General features: G+C 42.9%; 3 protein-coding genes across 15 annotated transcripts in view; all 3 read left to right on the top strand.

The window, feature by feature from the left end:
- fdl (fused lobes) overlaps positions 1-10,751 on the top strand; it is a 49,809-nt gene extending 39,058 nt beyond the window's left edge. For 7 of the 9 annotated variants that reach the window (XM_076365894.1, XM_076365897.1, XM_076365895.1 and 4 more), the window contains 4 exons: positions 1,243-1,510; positions 1,884-2,495; positions 5,206-5,935; positions 6,750-10,751. In XM_076365894.1, the coding sequence (XP_076222009.1) occupies positions 1,243-1,510; positions 1,884-2,495; positions 5,206-5,935; positions 6,750-6,897 (1,758 nt within the window). In that variant the 3' untranslated portion in view covers positions 6,898-10,751. The remainder of the gene's footprint in view (positions 1-1,242; positions 1,511-1,883; positions 2,496-5,205; positions 5,936-6,749) is intronic. The other 2 variants (XM_076365891.1, XM_076365898.1) reach the window with 1 other exon arrangement.
- A 1,421-nt stretch (positions 10,752-12,172) lies between these two features.
- Positions 12,173-16,964, top strand: LOC116430317 (secretin receptor). 2 transcript variants are annotated; one of them, XM_031984283.2, is made up of 9 exons: positions 12,173-12,608; positions 13,187-13,536; positions 13,641-13,735; positions 14,058-14,223; positions 14,314-14,476; positions 14,963-15,093; positions 15,246-15,337; positions 15,445-15,583; positions 16,022-16,964. In XM_031984283.2, the coding sequence occupies exons 1-9, from the start codon at positions 12,533-12,535 to the stop codon at positions 16,286-16,288; spliced, it is 1,479 nt and encodes a 492-aa protein (XP_031840143.2). In that variant the 5' UTR covers positions 12,173-12,532; the 3' UTR covers positions 16,289-16,964. The 2 variants fall into 2 exon arrangements, with proteins under 2 accessions (XP_031840143.2, XP_031840134.2); XM_031984274.2 differs by having other exon boundaries at positions 14,058-14,476.
- Positions 16,965-17,358: 394 nt separating this feature from the next.
- The window catches only part of LOC116431418 (glycogen synthase kinase-3 beta), a 106,419-nt gene continuing 102,337 nt past the window's right edge, over positions 17,359-21,440 (top strand). For 2 of the 4 annotated variants that reach the window (XM_076365926.1, XM_076365922.1), the window contains exon 1: positions 17,359-20,620. Coding sequence is in view for 3 of the 4 variants with exons in the window: in XM_076365922.1 (XP_076222037.1) it covers positions 20,536-20,620 (85 nt within the window). In the remaining variant the exon portion in view is untranslated. The remainder of the gene's footprint in view (positions 20,621-21,440) is intronic. The other 2 variants (XM_076365921.1, XM_076365920.1) reach the window with 2 other exon arrangements.

Raw genomic sequence — 21,440 nt, 5'->3', positions numbered from 1 at the left:
CTGTACACTAATTGATACAAAAATACCATTTGGAAAGAAGTTGAAAGGCACTTGAACGTCACCGAGCTGCTAATCAAAATTCCGCTGTTAGTCGTGAACCACATAACAAACGTCATGCACACTTCCGTTATTTAGAATTGAAAAGACAATGCTGCCTTTCGAAACAGTTACGTACCGAAGCATGTAAATCATACAAACACTGCTATGTTGCACCATAGATACCGCAATCGTAAATCTATTCAACTAATCTCTAAACAGCAATCTCTAAAAAGTTTCGACGCTCACGAACAATCATTCGAGATGGAACGATTAATTTGAATTTAACATTAACCCCGCTGCACTCTCCGGCTCAATTCCATTCAATTTTACCTCTTTTTATCACCGTTTCGTTTGTTCAATCTTTTTCGACTCAACCGTATCCTCGTTTTATCAAAAATAATTTAATCTTGAAAATATAAATAACTTATTATATACAATAATCTTTAACACGTTCGTGACCAGTGTTTGTTTTAGCAGTAATCCCCATAGTCGCAATATCTTAATAAATACAACTAACGAATCATAAAATGAAAATAAAGTTGAAGAAAATGTGCATTTCTGCAGGTTACACGGTGCGTTACGGTTTTAAAGTGAAACGCGCGTGAAAGTAATGTAACACGTTGTCTACCACGGTGGTCACCGATGACCGGAGCATTTAAATTATTCGAAAACAATTATAATTCGTAAGATAACTGACGTCGACTAAAAATGTTTAACAACGCAAATAACTGGATCATAGTGTAACCTAATAATGGTATATCAAATAATCGATAATTATTCCTTTTTATTTTTGCTACAAAAGAGTAAGTAACACATGAAACGCTAAAGTTTCTCGTGGCAGTCAACGTGTTAATTTTCTTTACGCAACGTACAATTGAACGCCACATATGTGACCCTGGTCGCAAAGGTGTGAAACTTGATGCATCGAGGAGCGCAGGCAGGGTTAATGAGGTTAGTTCATTCGGTAATCAGCCAGCAGCGAATCGTATCGGCAATCAGATCGAATCATCCAATAACCACCTGTTAGGGGACGACGCGTTAGCCACCGTAATGTCTTCAAGTGCCTAAGCAGCTTCTGAATCGTTCGCTCGGGAGCACACGTTCCATCCGTGTAACACCCCCGAGAAAATGATGATTAACAGCATGAGAGACATTTTATCCGTGGATCAAATCTCGAGACGTTTCTGTTCTGCTGGGGGTGGGCCCAGGACGTTTCAGAGCCCTTGGTCTTGGGCGTGCGTGGCCGGCCGGTGCGAGAGGAGGGCGGTTAGATCGTCCCGCACCTCTCTGGCAAGCTGCATCGCGCTCTGCGGCGGGAACACTAGGCTACTTTGGCCCAGGCCCACCGGGAACGTGATCCTCGGCGAGGAAAGTGTGGTGATACACTACCAGCAGATCGAGTTCGTCACCGTGAATACCAGCGACCAGGAGACCAAGAACCTGCTGGAGCACGCGAAGGACGTCTTCATCGGTGAGAACATTTCGGAGATCGGATTAGTACGAGGTCGATTCGAAAAGTTCCAAGGTCTAACTCGAAGAGAAAATGACGATACTTTGAAATATTACTGAACATACCGAAGCAATAGAATATTGTTAGATATAACATTCAAGAGACCCATTAGAAAGTCGAAGTAACTTCGAAATTACGAGATAATACATCGTCATCGTTAGGCCAACTTTTCGAATCAACGAGCATAGCGACCTACCTAGAAAACCTATAGCTCCTTCACAAAGAACAGAATCCGCAAAGCATTTAGTAGATTTATAGGGAAGTAGTTCGAAGCAGCTCCACAGCTCCCATCCAAAACCAACGAATCCCGAAAAATTCACTGAACCTCTTGCAGGGAACGTGAGGAGCCTAGTGAAGGTAGCAAACGCGAAGAGCCGACCCGGCGTGGACAGTTTCGTGATCTACCTGAGCGCGGGCAACGGTCGAGCGTCCGGGCCGAGTTTAGATGCCGACGAGTCTTACACCCTAGAAGTGATGTCGAAGGGCAAGGTGCTAGAGGCACGGATCACCGGTAAAAGTTACTTCGGCGTGAGACACGGCATGGAGACTCTGGGCCAGATGATCTGGTGGGACGAACTGGCGGGCAGAGAGGGCGCGTTGAGGGTGTTGTCTCGCGCGTCCATCGAAGACAAGCCAGTGTTCCCCTATCGCGGGCTGTTAGTCGATACCGGAAGACAGTTCTTCCCCATCGAGAGGCTGAAGAAGGTGATCGACGGAATGGCTGCCTCGAAGCTGAACACGTTCCACTGGCACCTGACCGACTCTCAGAGCTTCCCGTTCGACTCGGCCCAGTTCCCGGAGATGGCCAGGTGGGGCGCGTACAGCGGCGATCAGATCTACACACCGGACGACGTCAAGGATCTCGCCGACTACGCGAGGATCCGCGGCGTGCGGGTCCTCGTCGAGATCGATTCGCCCGCCCACGCTGGCGCCGGATGGCAGTGGGGTGAGTCGATCGTACTTCTGTTTGACCCGGTTCGGGTTTGTGATTCGCTCACGTGTTAACGCTAGATTTACTGATATTAAATATTATAAACATTATATAGTAAAAGTATAAATTAATTTTGATTCAGACAACCATGCAAATACGCAATCCTGAATTTCTTATCGAAGCTTTGATTTAACTTTATTTTACGGATTAACGCTAGATTTACTGACATTTTACAGTTTGTTCTATTGTTCTTAGGAAAATTGTTATCCGTTCATTTAAATTTTAGAAATTAGAGCTTTAAGAGTAGACAATTAGGATAATTGCACAACTGTGTTAATAAAATCGACTCAAACGTTTACCTAATAATGCTTATAAAATTCCATGAGTCAAATTGACTTGTTCCGTAAATCTAGTGTTAAGAGTGATCTGGGAATGATTCTTAGAAGCCAATGTTAAGTATAGAAAAGAAAAATTGATTATAGAACATATTGAGAAGCTATAAGAAGAAGGGCTTTCTAGTAAAAACGAAGAAACGAGTAAATTCTTTGATAACTAAAAAGAATATTATTTATTCTATTAGAATTTAGGAAAATCAGAGAACATAAAAGAATCGACTGAATTGCATTCGCTTCTCGGCGACTCAATTGGGAATGTTTAAGAATTGATGGAATAAGAGGGAATGTCTTGATTAGAGTTGTAGGATAGGAAAAATTAGTTAATAATGAAAATGGTTTAGCGAGGTGTTTATTAGTGTCGTTGTTGGTGTAAGGAAGCAGAAATTGTTGTCGTTCAACATTGTAGCAATACAGTTGTGAAATATTCATGGAATATTGACAAGACGAAAGACACTGTTGAAGGCTATAGCTGAGTAGGGAATCGAAGATCAAAGAAAAATTGTGAAATGAACTTTTATATTTACATAAAGGTTCACGATAAAAAGTACTGAGTTATTAAAGGCAGAATGTAAAGTTACTTGAAAACCTTGATACAGAAGAAAAATTCGTACAACTTTCTCAAAACATATGGGAACTGTTGCGAGAAATTTTAAGAGTAAAACGCGTAGTCGAAAAATGTATAACTTCCGGGATAGCTCAGCACTTTTCGAGTGCTCCAAGGATAAAAAAAATTTTGCAGGACATTGTTCCTCGCGTATTCAGCTATCTCAAAAAGCAAAAATTGTTTGGTTTAGGTAAAATGTTTAAAATGGACTTTTGGCCGGCCTGATCAAACGAATATCCCACTGTGCGATGGCGCAAAATCGATGAGCAATAACAGTACAGTTATATCAGTACGATGTGATATTCTTCTTTTAAACGTGACGGGGCGATAGGTACGATTCGAGGAAAACGAAAACGTAATGTTACGTCAGCAGCATTATTGAAACAATTGACTATGCGTCAGTACGAATGAAAATTGTTAACGCGCGGCTCCGTCGTGGCTGCGTCGGATATTCTTCAGAATTTTTGTGCGCTATTAACACTAGATTTACGGACGTTTATTCTACATTTTATTCTATTGTTTCCAGAAAACTACGTGTTCATCTGTATAAATCGCGAAAATCGTAGCTTCAGAATTAGTGTATTGCAATGCATATTCGCATAATTGCGCGAACCAACACTCAACTTAAACTGTTACTAATTAATGTTTAAAAAATTCAATATCCATCGAACTGACGAGTTCTGCAAGTCTAGTGTTAAATACGGAACAGTACGAGAACTTGTAGCTCGATCTCCCCGTACTTTCATTGTCCGTTGAAAGTAGGTAGATAATTGTAATTTGATACAAGATAGTTCTTCTCGATGAGTTATTGAACAGTTTATCGTTAATTTAATTTAATTCGACAGTTTTGACCCACTTATTCAGTCGTACTCTCAGCTTTTCCTCCAAAATCACAATTGTTTGAGAAGAACTAAAGGTAACTTTAGTTTTTAATCGCACCAAGAAACCGTTATTCGTTAATAACCAGTTAAAAAGTTTGAAGGCCGTTAGACAATGGAATACAATCACGTGAAACAGAAGGCGTTACGTAACTGGTTAAATAAAACAATAATACCGTAGCAAATCGTATCATGCGTCAACGAAATCAACGTTACTTTCGAATCGCGCCGTGCCATTGATATTCACGTATGTTTTAAACACAGGCTTGTGACGTTTACATAACTGGTATAATAATCGTTTTACATTTGAAAACACCATATTAAACGACACCCTGTAAACTAGATGCCAGACATAACCAAATCGTTACTATACTGCGGATTTTGATGCAATAGGCATTGAGCAACTGCAAAATTGCACAAAATATGCATAATACGATATAAAAGATATCCAAAGAATAGTACTTCTTACAGCACTTTTCCATCTTAATTACATTCTTCAATTACTTCCTGAAAAATTTAACCCTTTGCGCTCGACAATATTTTCCATTACAAACATTCACTATTTTCTGACGAAATATTCACAATATTTGCAACTTACATAAAGGAATATCTTGCATAAATTATGGTCCAGAATTGTTTCATTTCTATGTTTCCTGTGTTAATACCTTATTCAACATGTTATATTGAATTTTTCATTTTACAATTTTTCTGCATTCAATGAAACGGCGTCTGAGAGTCGCCCCTCGAGTGCAAAGGGTTAACTTTCCATAATGATTCACAGTCTAATCGTTACATCTAGCCGCGCTATCCCCTATTTTCATTTAAACCCCTGAATCTATCTAATGCAGGAACAGAGTACGGTTACGGTGAGCTGGCATTGTGCGTGGACCAACAGCCCTGGTCCGCTTACTGCGGAGAGCCGAATTGCGGCCAACTGAATCCCATCAACGAGCACTCGTACCGAATCCTGGAGGGCTTGTACCGCGAGCTGCTGGACCTGACGGAGATCCGGGACATCGTGCACTTGGGCGGCGACGAGGTGAACCTGGATTGCTGGGCGCAGTACGGCAACATCACGGCGGCGATGCAGGCGCAGAACATGACCGACCATCACGCGATGTGGGCCGAGTTCGAGACCAAGATGTTGCAGAGGCTGGTCAAGGCGAACCGGGACGAGACACCGAAGGCGGTGATACTATGGAGCTCGCCGTTGACCAAGAGGCCTTACATCACCATGTACTTCGACCCCAAGATCCACGTGATACAGTCGTGGGGCGGCAGCAACTGGCCGGAAACGCCAGACCTCCTGGAGAACGGTTTCCGCGTGATCCTGTCGCACGTAGACGCCTGGTACCTGGACTGCGGGTTCGGCAAGTGGCGGGAGACAGGTGAGGCCGCGTGTGGCGAGTACCGCACCTGGCAAACTGTCTACAATCATCGACCGTGGAGGGACTATCCCCAACAGCACCTGAACCTGGTGCTCGGAGGGGAGGCGGCGATCTGGAGCGAGCAGACTGGCGACGCTTCCTTAGGACCTCGACTATGGCCTAGGGCGTCCGCCCTCGCTGAACGGTTGTGGTGAGTAGATTCCGTGATTCAATAGTTCTTTTCGGTATCGGTGGACCTGTTCATTATAAGGCAGCAGATATATTTTTTTAACACTGAACGTATTGACATTTTGTGTACTTCTGCTACAATCGGAGTTAACTGATCGCCACGGTGGTTACTGATCACCGGAGCTTCCAAATTTTTGAAGAACAATTGTATTAAAAAGATTGATGTTAAATAAAGATATTTAATAACATAAGTAGCTAGATAATAGTGTAATGTGACTACTGCGATACCAAATCATTAACACTAGAACTACTGAGTACTCAAACTGACTTTTGAAAATTTCTTCGTGAGAGCCACAAGTGTGTAGTTATTAAGCTTTCAATTGGTTTATATATCAATTTAGGTATTACTAAATCAGTTTCCGCAGTAATTTCTCAAACAAGTATCTGTGCCTTGTCAATGATTATAAAAGAAGAAATCGGGAATGGGTAATTTTGGCCCATCTGGTAGTTCTAGTGTTAATAATTATTTTCAATGCCATTTGCCTTTGTTATTAAAGAATAAGTGTTACTATACAAAATACTAGAAATTCTCGTGGCAGTCAACGTTTTAAACAAGTTAGACGATAAATTGTCCTTAGTGGGAACAAACACAAAGGGAAAGACGGGAATTTGAAAGCTTTGATTTAACCGAACGCAGCACATTTACTGTTGAATACGAATCGGATAGAACAGTTTAGTAGCAAAACTGGGAATTAAAGTCTAAGTGAAAGAGTCAAGTAAAGATAGGTGTTTTCCTATCTGATCAGTGCTAACAGTTACGTTTTCTCCAAACTCAGGAGCGACCTGCCAACGAACGGCTACTCAACGGACGAAAGCGTGTACACCAGACTGGCAGCCCATGTGGAGCTGCTGACCAGTCGGGGATTGAAAACGGAAGCGATGTGGCCCCAATGGTGCTCCCAGAACCCGGGGAAATGTCTCTGACCGTTCGTCAGTCCGTGTCTGATCGCCAGGTTCAGTTGTTACCGTACGCGTGGCTGCGATGACGGTCGCGTCCACGGGAAACGTCACAAGAAACGGTTCTTGTCGTCCCCGGGTCCGAGTCCAACAGATTTAGCTACCCAGTTTAGGGAACACCGCGACGACCTCTATGAAGGTCCCTATGAAGGGAGCTGGAGCACAGACGCGTGGTTTACGACGCGACTCTCCGGACCATCGGTAGTTGTCCGATAAAGATATCTATCGGCGACTCCAGCCGAAGGCGTAATCCGTTCGTGATTTGATCGTTGAACGGAATGAGTATGTTGCTGCGTCGAGCGTTAGTTGCGCGAGAAACCTGTGAGACGAGCTAGGGGCGCGAAATAGCGACGGGTACCTTTGTAAAAGCGTGTCCGGGTGATAGAAGAGAGCACCGACTATCAAACAGACTGATTTCCTCGATACTGGGAAGTTAAAACGATGTCTAGATATCATTAGAGGATCAACCTAAACCCTCCGGAGGCAGACGTCTTCGACGACCGACGAACGGCGACGCCTAGATCCGCTCGGTCTCTCGATCGTCGATTTGTCTAGATATATTTTCGAACAAGCTTGTCCTTGAACCTAATCAAAATAAACGAGTTAGGCGTTAGAAGCCGAGAACTTGGACGAGGAACTCGATGGAGCCGGGTCGAAGCGGAGCCAGGCACTGCCGGCGCAAGGGTTGAACGACGGGAGCAAGGGAAGGAACTCGTCGAGCGTTTCTCTGTTCCGCCGAGAATGATGAAGGCACAATTCGTTCTCTTCTTCTGCTATCTTTTTTTCTCATCTTCTTGCTAACGAAAAGCAAAACGAACAGGGAGTACTCGGATACTTCGACGGTGTGACGCTAACGATATGGAATTATCAACGTCAATTTGAGGGTTCCTCGCGGGACGCCTTGCCGTATAGCTCGATGCCATACTTTTCGTTCGAAGTGCCTTTCCGAATGTAATTTTTAGAGGTGTGCGAAAACTTGAAAGCTTCGGGCGCTCGATACATAGATCGTATACGGTATTGTTTGGCTCGGGCCGTGAAGAAATATCGAGAAACTGGACTATGTTTTAATACGAAAGTAGTACGAAGGCTAGAATCCGAATGTATCGAACACAGTATTTTATAAACACTTCCAATTCGTCGTATCCAACGAAGTTCGTCTATGAAACATAGTTCGGATTCGCAGAGTTCGGTATTGTCGAGCCGACTCGAACAATTCTGGAACCGATTCGTCGGGCACCGACACATCTCTAGTAATCTTTACCGGTGGCGCGCGCGCGCGCGCGCTAATTAGATGACACCGCCGTTCCTACGGTCTCGGGGGAATGGTCGCGCCGAGATCGCGTTCTCGTCCCTTGTATTTAGAAGAGGAAAATCTCGGACAACGTCCGACGTCCCCGCGTGGACCGTCTTAGCTAAGACCCGCCCTGAATCCCGGCAAAACGCGGCGGATCCGATTTAATGGCAGTCCTCAGCGAGGGCGACGAATTAAGTTTCAGATGTTTTATGTGAAATCGGTCTACATTTATCGAGGACTTTAAAGATTTTTAATGGACCTATTTATCGGAAACGGATTTTAGAAGTTCGATTTATTGGAGACGGGCCATTTTCGAAATTTGTTTGAAATCGATGGCCCGATCGTTGATATTATGATCATCGGATCGATGGTCGGTGATATTTGTTCGATATTTTTCGTGAGAGAAAGGGAGGACGATAATGGCGTCCGAAGGAAGCGGAAATCCATTGATAGCCCTAGAGGTTGTAGCAGGAGAAATAATGGGAAAGATATTCAAGGTGGCGACGTTAGCCAGGATACCCCACGCGAACAATGAACGATCGATACAGCGAAGGCATTCGAGAAGAAATCTCTCCCGAACCTCGTTCACGGGAATACCGATTTGTCGTGACGAGAAAGTGGTCGCTGTGACGAGAGAATGACGGATGTCCGCGTAGACTTCTCTTTGCACTGCCAAATCTGTGCCCTAGAGTTCACCGGAGGAAAGATGACAATGTTGTTAGAGAGTTCACGATTGATGTATTAGTCTTTGGTAGTCTGTGTCCCAGGAAGACTGGAACAACGATGGACATTCGTTACCAAAGAGTGCTGAGATCGTAATCAGAAGATGACGAAGAAACTTGACGCGACAATTTCGCTCTCCTTTGTACTCATAGTTGTTGCGAAACCCAGTTAGAATGTTAATAGGAACAAATTCCGAGAGCGATTGTCGCGGAACAGCATAATCGAGGATCGATTGTCCATTTTGTAATAGGCCGTAGAACGAAACGCTGTGACGCCCGGATTACCGCGACAACGTTGACCCGGCTATGCGAGAACGGGGACATTCGTGCCGTTTCTTCAACTGAATCAATTGTTACTACGAAAATGCTTTTTTTTCACAAATAATATTGATTTAAAGCGGTTTACTCCATAACACGAGAATATTAATTGATTCATTTCTAGCTGAAATATAATATTATAATATTTATAATGTAATGAATATTAAGCGAACAAGCCAGAAAATGAGAAACAGTGGAAGAAAAGCGAGCACGTCGGACGAGTTGATTCGTCCTCCCCGGTTAAAGGGGTTAAACGTTGCGTTAATCCGTGGCTACGTCGAATTTCGTCTCAGGATCGAGAGCGTGGACGCGAGTAACGATTACACGGCCTACCACGACCGATAGATTTGTAAATACGCGATCACTTTGGACGTACGGGAGCAGTGGGCGACCCAACGATTACATAATTGTAGCTAATTAACGAAAAACAGAGGGAGCCGGCGGGATGACGAAACGTCTGTACTTACTGACACTTACCGACATCGATGGCTGTAACGAATCAAGTGATTTTTGAGCACGACCCCTACTGGATGCGGATGCGTACAGTCTGTCCAACGAGACGAGGCATATATAAATAATTTATTAGTGTCATTGTTCGATAAATTATTTATACATTAATTCATATAAATACATAAATGTAAACAAAACATTTACGGACTAAACGATTGATCGTCAGACACCATTATTTCAGTCACGCCTGACACAGTTTCTAATAAACCACATACGGTTGTCATTTTCCATATCTATAACTGTCCATTTTGCAACCATGTTCATAGCCGTGTAATCATCTTTTAACGTTCGTTTCGTTCCATACTGTGTTTACAGTCTCCCGATCGCAAATGTTAAAACTTGTAAAGCATACAATACGTTCTAAATGAGAATAGCAATAAGTCCATAGCAGTGATCCTTTATGTCCTATAACTCGACTGTAAGAAAGATAAGAGAGAAAGGGAACAGAAGACAAAGCAGTGAAACGACACCGCTTCGTCAAGAGAAATAGGAGACCTTCATTGTTTGATAATTTAGCTGTCGCACATTCTTGTTTACATTTTCTATCCTCATCTATTGTTTCCGTTGGACAGACTATAAAACTATCCGCTGTGCTCGTTGAGGTTTCTACACATTATGATTCACATTGCTGATACATCGATGCCAGGTTTCATCAGACCTGCATAATTTTAGCTGTTTTCAGGTCGCTATCAGTATCAGCAACGCGCGTCACAATGTGTAGAAACCTTCGAACGTTCTTGCCCGGGCGTTTGTTGCGTTTTTTCGAATGAATTTTAGTCAGCCGTGTCGAAGCGCGTTTACAGGGGAATATAGTAACGCGTTAGGTGCAATTCGGAAGATTGGTGTGGAGTTCTCGCGGGGGTCACGGTGAGAGCTTTACCGCGTGCGGATGATTTCCCGGGTCGATCCACGACGAATACAATCTGTTGTAAAGTGTGGTTGGTGTAAGATTAACATAAAAGAAATTTTGAATACAACGTGCGTTGGAAATACCTTATTCCCTCCTCCCGCTCATTCACCTTATGAGTTTTTTTTTAATAACTTCGACATTAATAATTTATCAGGAAACAAGGAAACATTTTCAATTCATCAATGTCCAACTTTATTTTAGAATATAATTAATAATCGAAAAATAGTATTTAATTTGAATCTAAGATAATCGAATGACATTCACTTTTTCTAACTACGCGAGGGGTTAACACTAGAACTGTCAGTGAAACTGACTTTTTAAAATTCTGTTATTTAAGCTATAATGGGTCGTTTTGAATCGTGTAGTAATTCTAGTGCTCTTATTTTTGGATTTACATTCGAATGTAAATGTAAATATTCATCCACCATTATTCGCCGATTACTCGGTTAAATCGCAAATGATACGGATCAATCGACAAATAAATTAACATTCGCCTGTAGTCGTTTATTTTATTCCGTATTAATACTGAGAATGAAGTGGAATTGGATGTGATCGATTATTTCTCTATAGCAGTTCTATCAATATTGATGTACTCAGCGAAACACTTTGGCCATCAAGGTTTTGATGGATGGTCCACGCGTTGACCAAACGATTTACTTTATTGCATTTTTCATCCGCAACTGGCCGGTGTTTCATCATTCTGTACTAACATACTTCGCTGATCACCGAGGTACTACTGAATCACTGTACACAACTGCGACTGTACACAATCGCCAAAAATTACTCGGAAACGATCAAACGAACCGCCGTACGAGAGAGAACAAACCTCCGAAAACCGCAAAGACTTTTATCGTTTCAAGCTCCGTTGGCACTCCGGTTTCGAATCATTCTGCTTTTACACAAAGCATAAATGTTTCGTTTGTTTACAGAAATTCTTCTCTGCTGGTTTTCGAAAGAACCTCTTTTTCTCTCATTCAAGAGACTCGAAATAACTTCCATTCCAATGTTAACTGTCATTAAACACGGTTGAAGATGATCCCTGCCGGTTCGATACATTAACCACTTTCTCGAAAGCGGGAGTATTTTTAAATGGGCCTCGGCTAGCGTGCAGACATCGTCACACGACAAATTATTCATTCACCAAACAGAGCAGACTGAATATTTTTTTCCATAAAATATCTCTGTTTGGTAAAAATTGTATTTTGATGACCTATTTGCTGCAAGACTTAATTTCTTCCACCAATTTTTGAATTAGTTATTATATCCTTCAATAATTAAAAAAAATAAGAATGTTTAATCTGTTTAGAGAAACTATTAGTGAAGTTGATTTATTTTAGTAATATGCAAACCGAAATGTTAATTCCAATTATTAATTCTTTCAGTAAATGCATTCTTGTGGTTTCTACACAAGAATACAAAATATTCAATTTAACTATTAAGCAACTTTAGCACTAACACAAGAAGCTACGTTCGCAGAGTAAAAGCCAAGCTACCCTTGTCCGACTAATGGCTGACTCTTTCCACTTGGAGTTTACCTGTTCTTCCCCACCGTAATAGAAAGAAAACGGAGGGCGAGGCAAGATTGTAAACAGGCGGACTGCCGTGGTGAGTCCGCTCGTGGCTCACTTCGATCCCAGATTTCAAGTACACCGCGTCGTCTTCTCGCGCTACCAGGAATGTAACTTCGCTCCTTCCATCGAATCTCTGTTTCAAATTTCACGAAAACAGATTCATGATCATCGAGCCTCTAAAAGAAAGATGAACCATTGACACTGATTCGCGAACGGAAACGTTGAATTTCCATTTTCATAAAAATTCTCCACGACGTCGAGCGTTGCGAGGATCGCGATGACCAGTGTCCCAGCTGTGATGGACAAATTCATCAGTGACCAGAGGCTGAAGTGCGATCGGCTGTTGTCGGAGTGTAAGTCCATTAAATAATCCTGTGACTTTCATTGTCTCCTTTCGAATCGAAGAACTTTGGAATTATATGTTATATTCGATGAATTAAACGACAGAAATATAGCGAAGGAGAAGTTAACCATTTGCACTCGAGAGGTGACTCTCGTTCACCATTCGATTTGATATACCAGAGTTATAAAGTTTACATACAATATTAAACTCCGTATAATCGATAAACATGTGAAATATAGGAACAATAACTTTGTTTCTTAACTTATATATATTCTATCGTTCAGTTCGTCTTAAAGAATGTCTACTCAAAGACTTCCGAGTGCGAAGGGTTAATTTCGAAAATTCTTCTCTTAAAGATAAAAAGAGCAAAATCTCAAAAATGCTGTGTTATATTCAATGAGTTAAACAATAGGAATACAGGGAAAAATATAATAGTTAATTTCAAAAATTCTTCTCTTAAAGTAAAAGACAAAATGCGCGTCGAATGAAAGGAATGAATATTAAATTTTACATTTTTCGTCGTAAGGGAAAGAAGAATGGTTCTGAAATGATTCGACAATCTAATTAACGTCGTCTTCATTTAAATAGACAACGAGACATTGGTGAATAGCACGCAATATCGCCACTGTCCTCCGTTCTTCGACGGTTTCCTGTGTTGGCCGTCCACGAAGGTCTTGACGACCGCGGTTCTCTCTTGTCCTCCGGAAACTGCCCTCGATGAAGAATCAAGGACCACCTTGGAATCGAGCAATCGAACGATCGCCACCAAATTCTGCCCACCGAGCAGCCAGTGGTACAAAGATCCCGAGGGCAGCAACTACAGCCTTTGCGAATCCTCTGACGTGTTTACTCACCAATCGATCTTGAAGATCGCTGGTCGGAGATTCGGGATGACGAACTCGCACGATTATGAAAGCATCGAATCGTTTTTATTGGACGTAAGAATCAAATGTTGCCTCCGAAAATAATATAAATTATCAAAGACAATGATTCAGTTAAGAAATATCAATGAATTTATTTGAATGAGTTTGGTTTTTCATAGAAATGGCTACCGATCGTCAGGACCGTCTCGCAGATCGGATACGCGACCTCTTTCGCCATGCTCGTCGTCGCGATGATCGTCTTTTCCCTGTTGAGGTATTAGTAATTAAACTTCATCAATGCCTAGTATATTATTTCATTCATTTCAGTGTATTTCATATTCCATAATCACGAGTCAATCAAATATTCAATACGAAACAGACTTCGGGGTACGGAAATAAAACTCGCAGGAATGCTAGTCTATGAAAACTTGATCGTTAATCGTTTCAACTCTAATCAATGAGAATTCATGAAATATGCAATGTAAAATAAACTGGTTGATGCATTTGCATTCTTTCTGACTTCGAACTGGACGAGAGAGATATTCAGCGTCAAGCAGATTCCGCGCTGTAAAGTAAAATATCGTTGACGTTTCTAGGAAGCTCAGAAACCCGAGAAACAGACTGCACATGCACCTGTTCTCCTCGTTCATAATGAGGGCATTCATGGCTCTGATCAGGGACTGGATCTTCGTCGACGGTGTGGGTCTCGCTGTGGACGTCGTCTACGTCGACGGGAATAACGCGTTCATCAAGCAACGAAACGTAGGTCATGTGTGTCAGAGACGCTCTCCCAAACAAGAGAGAGCGAGGCCACGAATTGTCAATGACATAACGCGGAACCGGAATAATCAGTTCCAGATGTTGATATGCAAGGCGATCACTAGCACGTGGCAGTACTTTATCGTCGCCAATTACTCGTGGATATTGATGGAGGGATTGTACCTCCATAATCTGGTTGTCTTGGCGTTTTGCGCTGACAGCGCAGCTATCAATTTGTACATATTGATGGGCTGGGGTAAGATCGATTACGGGTCGATACACTGTCGGTAACATGAACTCCAGTACTGCCGGATGATTCAAAATAACCCGTTGCCGATACCTTCTTTCGCAATTGCTGAAAAGATATTAGATGCTTGTCTAAGGAATTTTTACTTCTTTCTTTAATTATTGTCTGATTGATTACTACAGATTGAATTATTACAGAAAAGATTGTAATTATAAATTTTCTTCAGCTTCTCAAACTCATTTCAAGTATTTAATACTTGTAAAGAATCAATAATTGCAAAATGAGCAAACTGGAACTTGTATTTTGACGTATACGTAGTTCTAGTACTGGGTAAACTGAACTCTAAATCAATCGAAATTTGAATAGGTGCATTCTTAGTATTTCTATAGAAAATTTAGAAAAGAACAGTCTGTTAATACCTTCTCGAAGTTATTGGTTTGTTCAGTGTAGAGTATCGATTTTGAACCCTTTGCTATCCTTTTTCCCGTGACAAAGGGTTGCCCGTGTTCGTGGTGATTCCGTGGATAATAATCCGGGCCACGATCGAGGACACGCTTTGCTGGACCACTCATGGCAATCCCTCTCTGTTCCTCCTCATCAGAATACCTATAATGATTTCGATCCTGGTGAGTATTTTTCAAATATCTTCAACCCCTATTTATCTATTTCTATACTTGATTTTCACTTACGCTTAAAAGATTATTCGGTAAAGTAGTTTGAACTCGAAGATTGTAAATAGAATTAGAAAATTTGACAATTAACCGTAAATTCCTGTCAGTTCAACTTTCTGCTGTTCATCAACATTGTGCGCGTGTTGTTCATCAAGTTCAAAACCTCGGTGCACCTGCAACGTAAAAAGATGCAATATAGGTGAGCTTCTTGGACACGTTGATTCTTTATTAGTTGTTATTGTTCTTATCGCGCCAGTCACCATTATTTTACGAGGCTGAGTCGAAACTGAATTTTTTTTTATACAGTAGGTGGGCTAAATCCACGCTAGTCCTTGTGCCACTTTTCGGTGCCCACTACACTCTGTTCCTAGGCTTCTCTTACCACAAGGACCATCGCGTGGAATTGGTCTGGTTGTTCTGCGATCAATTCTTCGCCTCTTTTCAGGTATTTTGGCTTGCCTTGGACCGTCCCGTATCTTAGATTGAAAAGTTAAAGTAACAGAAAGTTCCTAATGTCGAACAATTCGATTCCAAATAGTTTTAAGTTTCGAATCTCAAATCTGACAATTTCAAACAGTTTGAAAATTCGAGAACACGTTCGCTGCCAGTGTCACATATTTGTGACGGCCGCAATTCTGTATTTTCTATAAAGAAAATGAAATTAATCCTATAGATATACTTAATTAAAGTTATAAGCTACGAAATTACATTTAGAGACTCAATGACTCGTTTTAGCTTCGTTCGTTTCAATAGTTTCTTTACAAGATTTATTGAATCGAAGAAAGTATTATAATTGAGAGGATCGCCGCTGAAACAAACGCTGGTAGCGAACGCGTTAGTCAAGGCATTAACGAAGAGGTTGACGAACGTTCGTGATCTTCAGGGTACCTTCGTTGCTTTGCTCTACTGTCTGTTGAACGCGGAAGTACGTTCCGAGATTAAATTGGCCTGGAGAGCCAGATGGTCCAAGAATGCTATTTGCAATTCCCTGTGCAAGGAGTCAAGAAAGAAACAGCTGAAACGGAAAAGCAAACAGGATTACGAGCAACCATCCCTCAGCGGAACCACCATGAGAAATCTGTTCGTGTTGCAAGTAGAGGCAGCATCGACCGAATTCACACCGAACGTGTTAGTGGTGGAGACTGGATAGGTCATTTAGGGATTAATTCATAAATGAATATCTTTCTGTATTTTGTGTTAAGCAGGATGTTTTGTATTCTTCTAATTAGGGCTTGTTAATTACTGCTATTTCAGACTAGTTCCCAGAAACCTTCAATTTCAAAGTATCTCTAAGTAGATAATATGTTTCACTTATTTATTTCACTTATTGAGTGGAAATCGCAGAATTTGTGTGCATTTATGTATTCATAAATTGAGAGGTTCACGGGCGTGGTTTACGTTCCTATTCTGTAAGTTTATATTATAAAATATTTAGTCGTATATATAATTCATTGTTCGGTAATAGACAAACATGAAATACATCTCATGTAACTTTTACTCGTTTTACTCATCTATCTTGTTCGTTCAGGGAACGTATGTTCCCTGTAGTTCAAGTTACGAATAAAATTAGTTTAGATAAACTTAAGTAGAAAAAACGAAAAAGTTGCTATGAAATTAAATGAATGAAATCCCTTAAATACTATTATCGTCATCGTTGATAGTTTTATATACATGCATAATTCTTCAAGAATAACAACACTGTAAAATTTAGCTTCTTTGAACATGCATTTTTTATATGCAGTTTTATTTTAGTTGACTAGCTGACCGTTTTATTCAAGTTGAGTTCACCAGTACAACAGAACATTTATAACAGTGTCGGTATTTTAGATTCGTAGCAAAAGTTATATTTCATAGGATATCTGTAAGTAATTTTCACATAATACCAATACAAGGTAAAACAGAGAACAGTGATATCATTAACTGAATGCTCATTATAGTTTGTGAAACTGCCGCATTCTCACATGGCGTTACTTTCGCTTTAATTGTCATTGCTCCGATTGGTCGCTGCGTCGAACAATAAAGTCGTACGATTTCCTTTAGAAATTCGTATTTTTATGGAATAATTAAAGAAGAAAGTAATTAGAAATCGATATATTTTTTGTATTCAGAATTTGATCTGGTTCACGATTGATTACTGTTTTGTTTGTGAAACAGACTGATATATACATATACGCATACGTGCAATCATAAAAAGGTAGATGTCGCTGCTGTCGCTTGAACTAATAAGACGTGAATCAATTGAGTTTCACACACACACAAACTTAAACATATTTCTACTTCAAACAATAAAAGAAATATATAGAAAACAAGAAGAATCATACAGGAAGATCGATAAAAGTATAGTGCGCATAAAATAGGAGAATATTTCGTCACATTGATTCCTACACTTCTTCAAGTTTTCTGATTGGTAAATAGAATGCACCGATGACACGTAATACCAATCAGATGTTGGAAGAGTGCAGTGTCTTCTGGTCAGCTGAGGTGAGATGAAGAAGTATTTGAATTGTCAAGATACATGTATCGCGGTGTAAAGGCATAGTCGTATATCATTTGTGAAAATCACACATTAAGTAAAAATGTAACGATCAAATAATATCACGATCGACGAAAGTACCAAAGCTAACCTAACAGCGTTTATTACACTACGTGCATTCTGCGGGCAAGCCAGTGTTGATTTATTAAAATCTATTTATACACAAGGAAATGTATCGAATTTCTGGTTACACGATAATCTTGATACAGAATTTAGTAACATATTCATGCACGAGGAATATCATGCAATAGATAAACCAACAACAGAGGGTTCCAGGTATTGATTTAGTACTTCCATTTTTCTTCTTTCATAGAGTAAAACATAATTGCCGGAGTATCGATTCATTTTCGTGTGTCTGAAATCAAACGAAGTACATCTTACTTTCCGAATGTAAATTTCGCACATTTCATTAACCTGAGGATCATCGTGTCGCAACTGTCATTAGAATATTCACCCGGTTAAGCGAACATCACCTACACCGCATCATCGTTACCAAGAACGCAAAACGCGCGCAAAGCCGGTTTAAATTTGGCGGTATTTTCAGTTAGTTTCGCAAGCAGGTCGTAAGATGGCGGCGCGTTAGACGAAGAACGCGCCATCCAACTTGCCATACGATCGTTCGCTTGGCAAGGGGCAGGGCGGGGTGTTGCTGACGTCACTTTCGGCAATGTCCGCCGACACTCGAGTGGCCCGATCTCGCCCGAACGGGTCAATGTCTGAGGAGGCTTCGAAAAATTCGTAGCTGGTGTGGTGTTCCCGTGCACGGCGAGGAATAGAAGTCGTCGTTGACCGTCGAGGATTAATCTCGTGACGAGAACTTGAGCCCGCGCCTGAACCCGTCGGCCGGTGTTAGGTACGAGGCGTCGTTTTGATCGCATAGTGATTTTACGGTGGTCGGTAGCAGAAGCGAGGAACGACGGCGACGACGATCTCCCCTCGAGCAACGACGACACGGACGACGACGACGGCTGCGACGAGGAGGACGGACGTCCACGTCGGCGTCTCTACGGGGCCCCGGATCGTTTCCTCTGCGCGACATAGCGGCCATCGCGGCAAAATGTTGTGCACAAGCCTGGCAAGTCGACAACGTCGGGCGTGAGGAGTGTGCGAGAAGCACGAGAAAGAGTGACGAGCGGTGACCGAACGGTTCGAAGCAACACGAACAGAGATAGAGCGAGCGAGAAAGAGCGGTAGTGGTGGAGGTGAGGCGGTAGCGCTTCCCCCGCACCCTCCGTCGGAGCACGGCCGCGAGAGTGAGAGAAGATTACACCGTCGAGAAAGGGGGGGAGAGAAGGGAGGAAAGAAGGAAAGAAAGGACAGAGACAGCGAGAGACCGACCGACTGCGCCGTTAGGCCGAAAAAGAGAAACGGAACGGTAGAAGAGAACACGGTGAAAACGGAGCGCGAGTGGTGGTTGGTCGGTGCGGCTGGAGGAGTAACAACGGTGCAGCAACGACACGACCGTCGTTGCCGGAGGCGTTGTCGGGGAAACGAAAATTCATCGTTGCCGTCGTACCGTGGATGCAACGGCGAGGTACTTAGGTCGGCGAACGCCGAAGAAATTCGACCCGTCAGAGCCAGACCGTCGCGTAGTCGCGCTATATAGGAAGGCTACCAGTGCGGCGGTGTGCCTCCACTGTCGCGAGCGTGTACGAACCGTTCTGAAAACGTCGACCCCCGCCTCCCCTCGCGGCGTACCTCTCGACAACGTTCCGCGCCCTCGTCCAGGTTATTAGGTAGTTAGAGGCGTGCTTCTCGATCCGTGATACTCCCTGACAGCACCAGCGGCGGTAGCGGCGGTGACGACGACAGCGGCCAATACGGGAAGATCCTCGTAAATTGTGTCAATTCGCCGCGTAGTTGGACGCCACCGGCGCGGTTACTCTACACCGCCGGTGGGCATCGTTTCGACTGCACTACGAAGAAAGGAAGAAAGGATTCGTGCGAGACTCCGTTCGGACGGCAAACCTTGTCGCGCGAACGTGCTTTGGTGCGAACGGTGTGTATATAACCCCGGTGTGTGCGCGCTGTTCCATCGCGACAGCGATACAGTTGATCGCGAGAGTCGCTACCATCGCTAGCGACCACTATCGTTGACGGGTACGTTCCTCGTATATACCTATCACCACGGAAGTGTCTGTCGGTAGTGCGAAAGAAATTTTTCCACGTCGAAACGTTTTCCCTTCCGTTCCATTCCGTTCCGTTCCGTTCTCGCGTACACGTCGATCATTATCCACCGTCATCCTCCTTATCCACGGTTCTCCCTAGTTTCTTCTCTTTCTCGATCTTGCGCGCGCTTTGCTCGCTCGTTGCTCTCTTCCCTCCCTTCTATCCCTCCCGCCCTTCCTCCTCTATTTCTTCCTCTATCGTTTGCTCACACCGATTCTCCTCCTCTGTCTCTCTTTCACGCATACACACATACACATATTATATATACGTACACACACGTTCTCTCGCTCTGTCCCTCTAACCCTCCGTTTCTCTCTTTCTGACCGCGAGTGTGTGCAGTAGTCCCATCTCGCTCTCTTTCTCTCCCTTCATCCGTCGATCGAGAACAAACCGTGCGGTAACATAGAAGAACCAAACGGTGTGACCATTGTATGCGTGCGTGCGAAGTGATTATCGTTCGTCGTACTGTCATTGATGTCCGAAGTGTTGTCGAAACCGACGAGGACGACGACGACGAGGAGGGCGAGTTTGACGAGTTCGACGCGTTCCTGTCTCTCTTCACGTGAGGCGTTTACGAAGAGGAGGAGGAGGAAGTGGCACGGCCAGCCGAGGCGGCGGCCAGCGGAACCAGAGGCTGCATACTCCAGACCTCGGTGTCAGGTGGAGGTGGAGGAGCCAGTGAAGAAGATTTTAGGATGAGCGGCCGACCGAGGACCACCTCCTTCGCCGAGGGCAACAAGCTGCCCGCGAATCCGCCCCTGGGTGGCATGAAGATCAGCAGTGAGTACCGTAGGACGTGCCTTAACCTCTAACCGCAGCTTTTACTCGGGACTCCTCGGGCTTCTCCCCTCCTCCAATATGCCCTCTTCCTCGAACCGCTCTGCCGCTATCGATAACGTTATCGATAAATATCGAAATGCCCTCGATAATTCGATACATCGATAATATCGTTCGACTATCGACGGACCTGCAAATTGAATTTCCCTTCACTGGTGCGACGAGTGTTTCTTATTTCAACATTTACTTACCATTAGAACTACCGAGCACTGGAATTGACTTTTTTAAACTGCTGTATAGAAACTTGAAGAGTGCTATTGAGACTTGACTCATGATTCAATTTGCATACTACCAAATCAATTTCTTTAAACTCCCAGAGAAGCATCTATTCTAAAAATCACGAAAAGAAATCTATAATAGGTAATTTTTTGTTCAGTAGTTCTAGCGTCGAAGAAAACTGGTCCAATGACTTCTTCCAGTGGAAACGTATTAACAACCAGTAGAAAGTATTATTACAGAAACAGCGGGGAAGATTCGAAACGAAATTCCGTCGGTTTCGACGGCAACCGCCGATGCTGCAACTTGATTAGACTCGCGCTCGAAATTCTAACCATCAACTCTCTTCACGCGCTTCTACCGACGTCGCAACACAGATGGGGCTACGAATTGTTTTCCCTCTTCCCTACTGCCGTTTTCTAAAGCATCGTGCAACGTCTTCCTTCGAACAGCGTCCGAAAGTGCTCCGTATTTCTCCTTGAACAAACAAAAATCAAGCGATAAATCTATTACGCGTCAATTTCCAGGCAGCTCGCGCATTCTAGCC

The sequence above is a fragment of the Nomia melanderi genome, chromosome 3 (assembly GCF_051020985.1).
Source record: "Nomia melanderi isolate GNS246 chromosome 3, iyNomMela1, whole genome shotgun sequence".
NCBI lineage: Eukaryota > Metazoa > Arthropoda > Insecta > Hymenoptera > Halictidae > Nomia > Nomia melanderi.
The sequence above is the reverse complement of the archived record's forward strand: the minus strand, read 5'-3'. Positions and strand labels throughout refer to the sequence as shown.

What these genes read in the sequence shown, in the direction of transcription:
- LOC116430317 (XM_031984274.2), top strand. Translation starts at nt 12,533, where the DNA reads ATGACCAGTGTCCCAGCTGTGATGGACAAATTCATCAGTGACCAGAGG. An exon ending in ATCGTCTTTTCCCTGTTGAG is followed by an intron (nt 13,736 to 14,057) that starts GTATTAGTAATT and finishes TGACGTTTCTAG; the next exon opens with GAAGCTCAGAAACCCGAGAA. An exon ending in AATTCTTCGCCTCTTTTCAG is followed by an intron (nt 15,584 to 16,021) that starts GTATTTTGGCTT and finishes CGTGATCTTCAG; the next exon opens with GGTACCTTCGTTGCTTTGCT.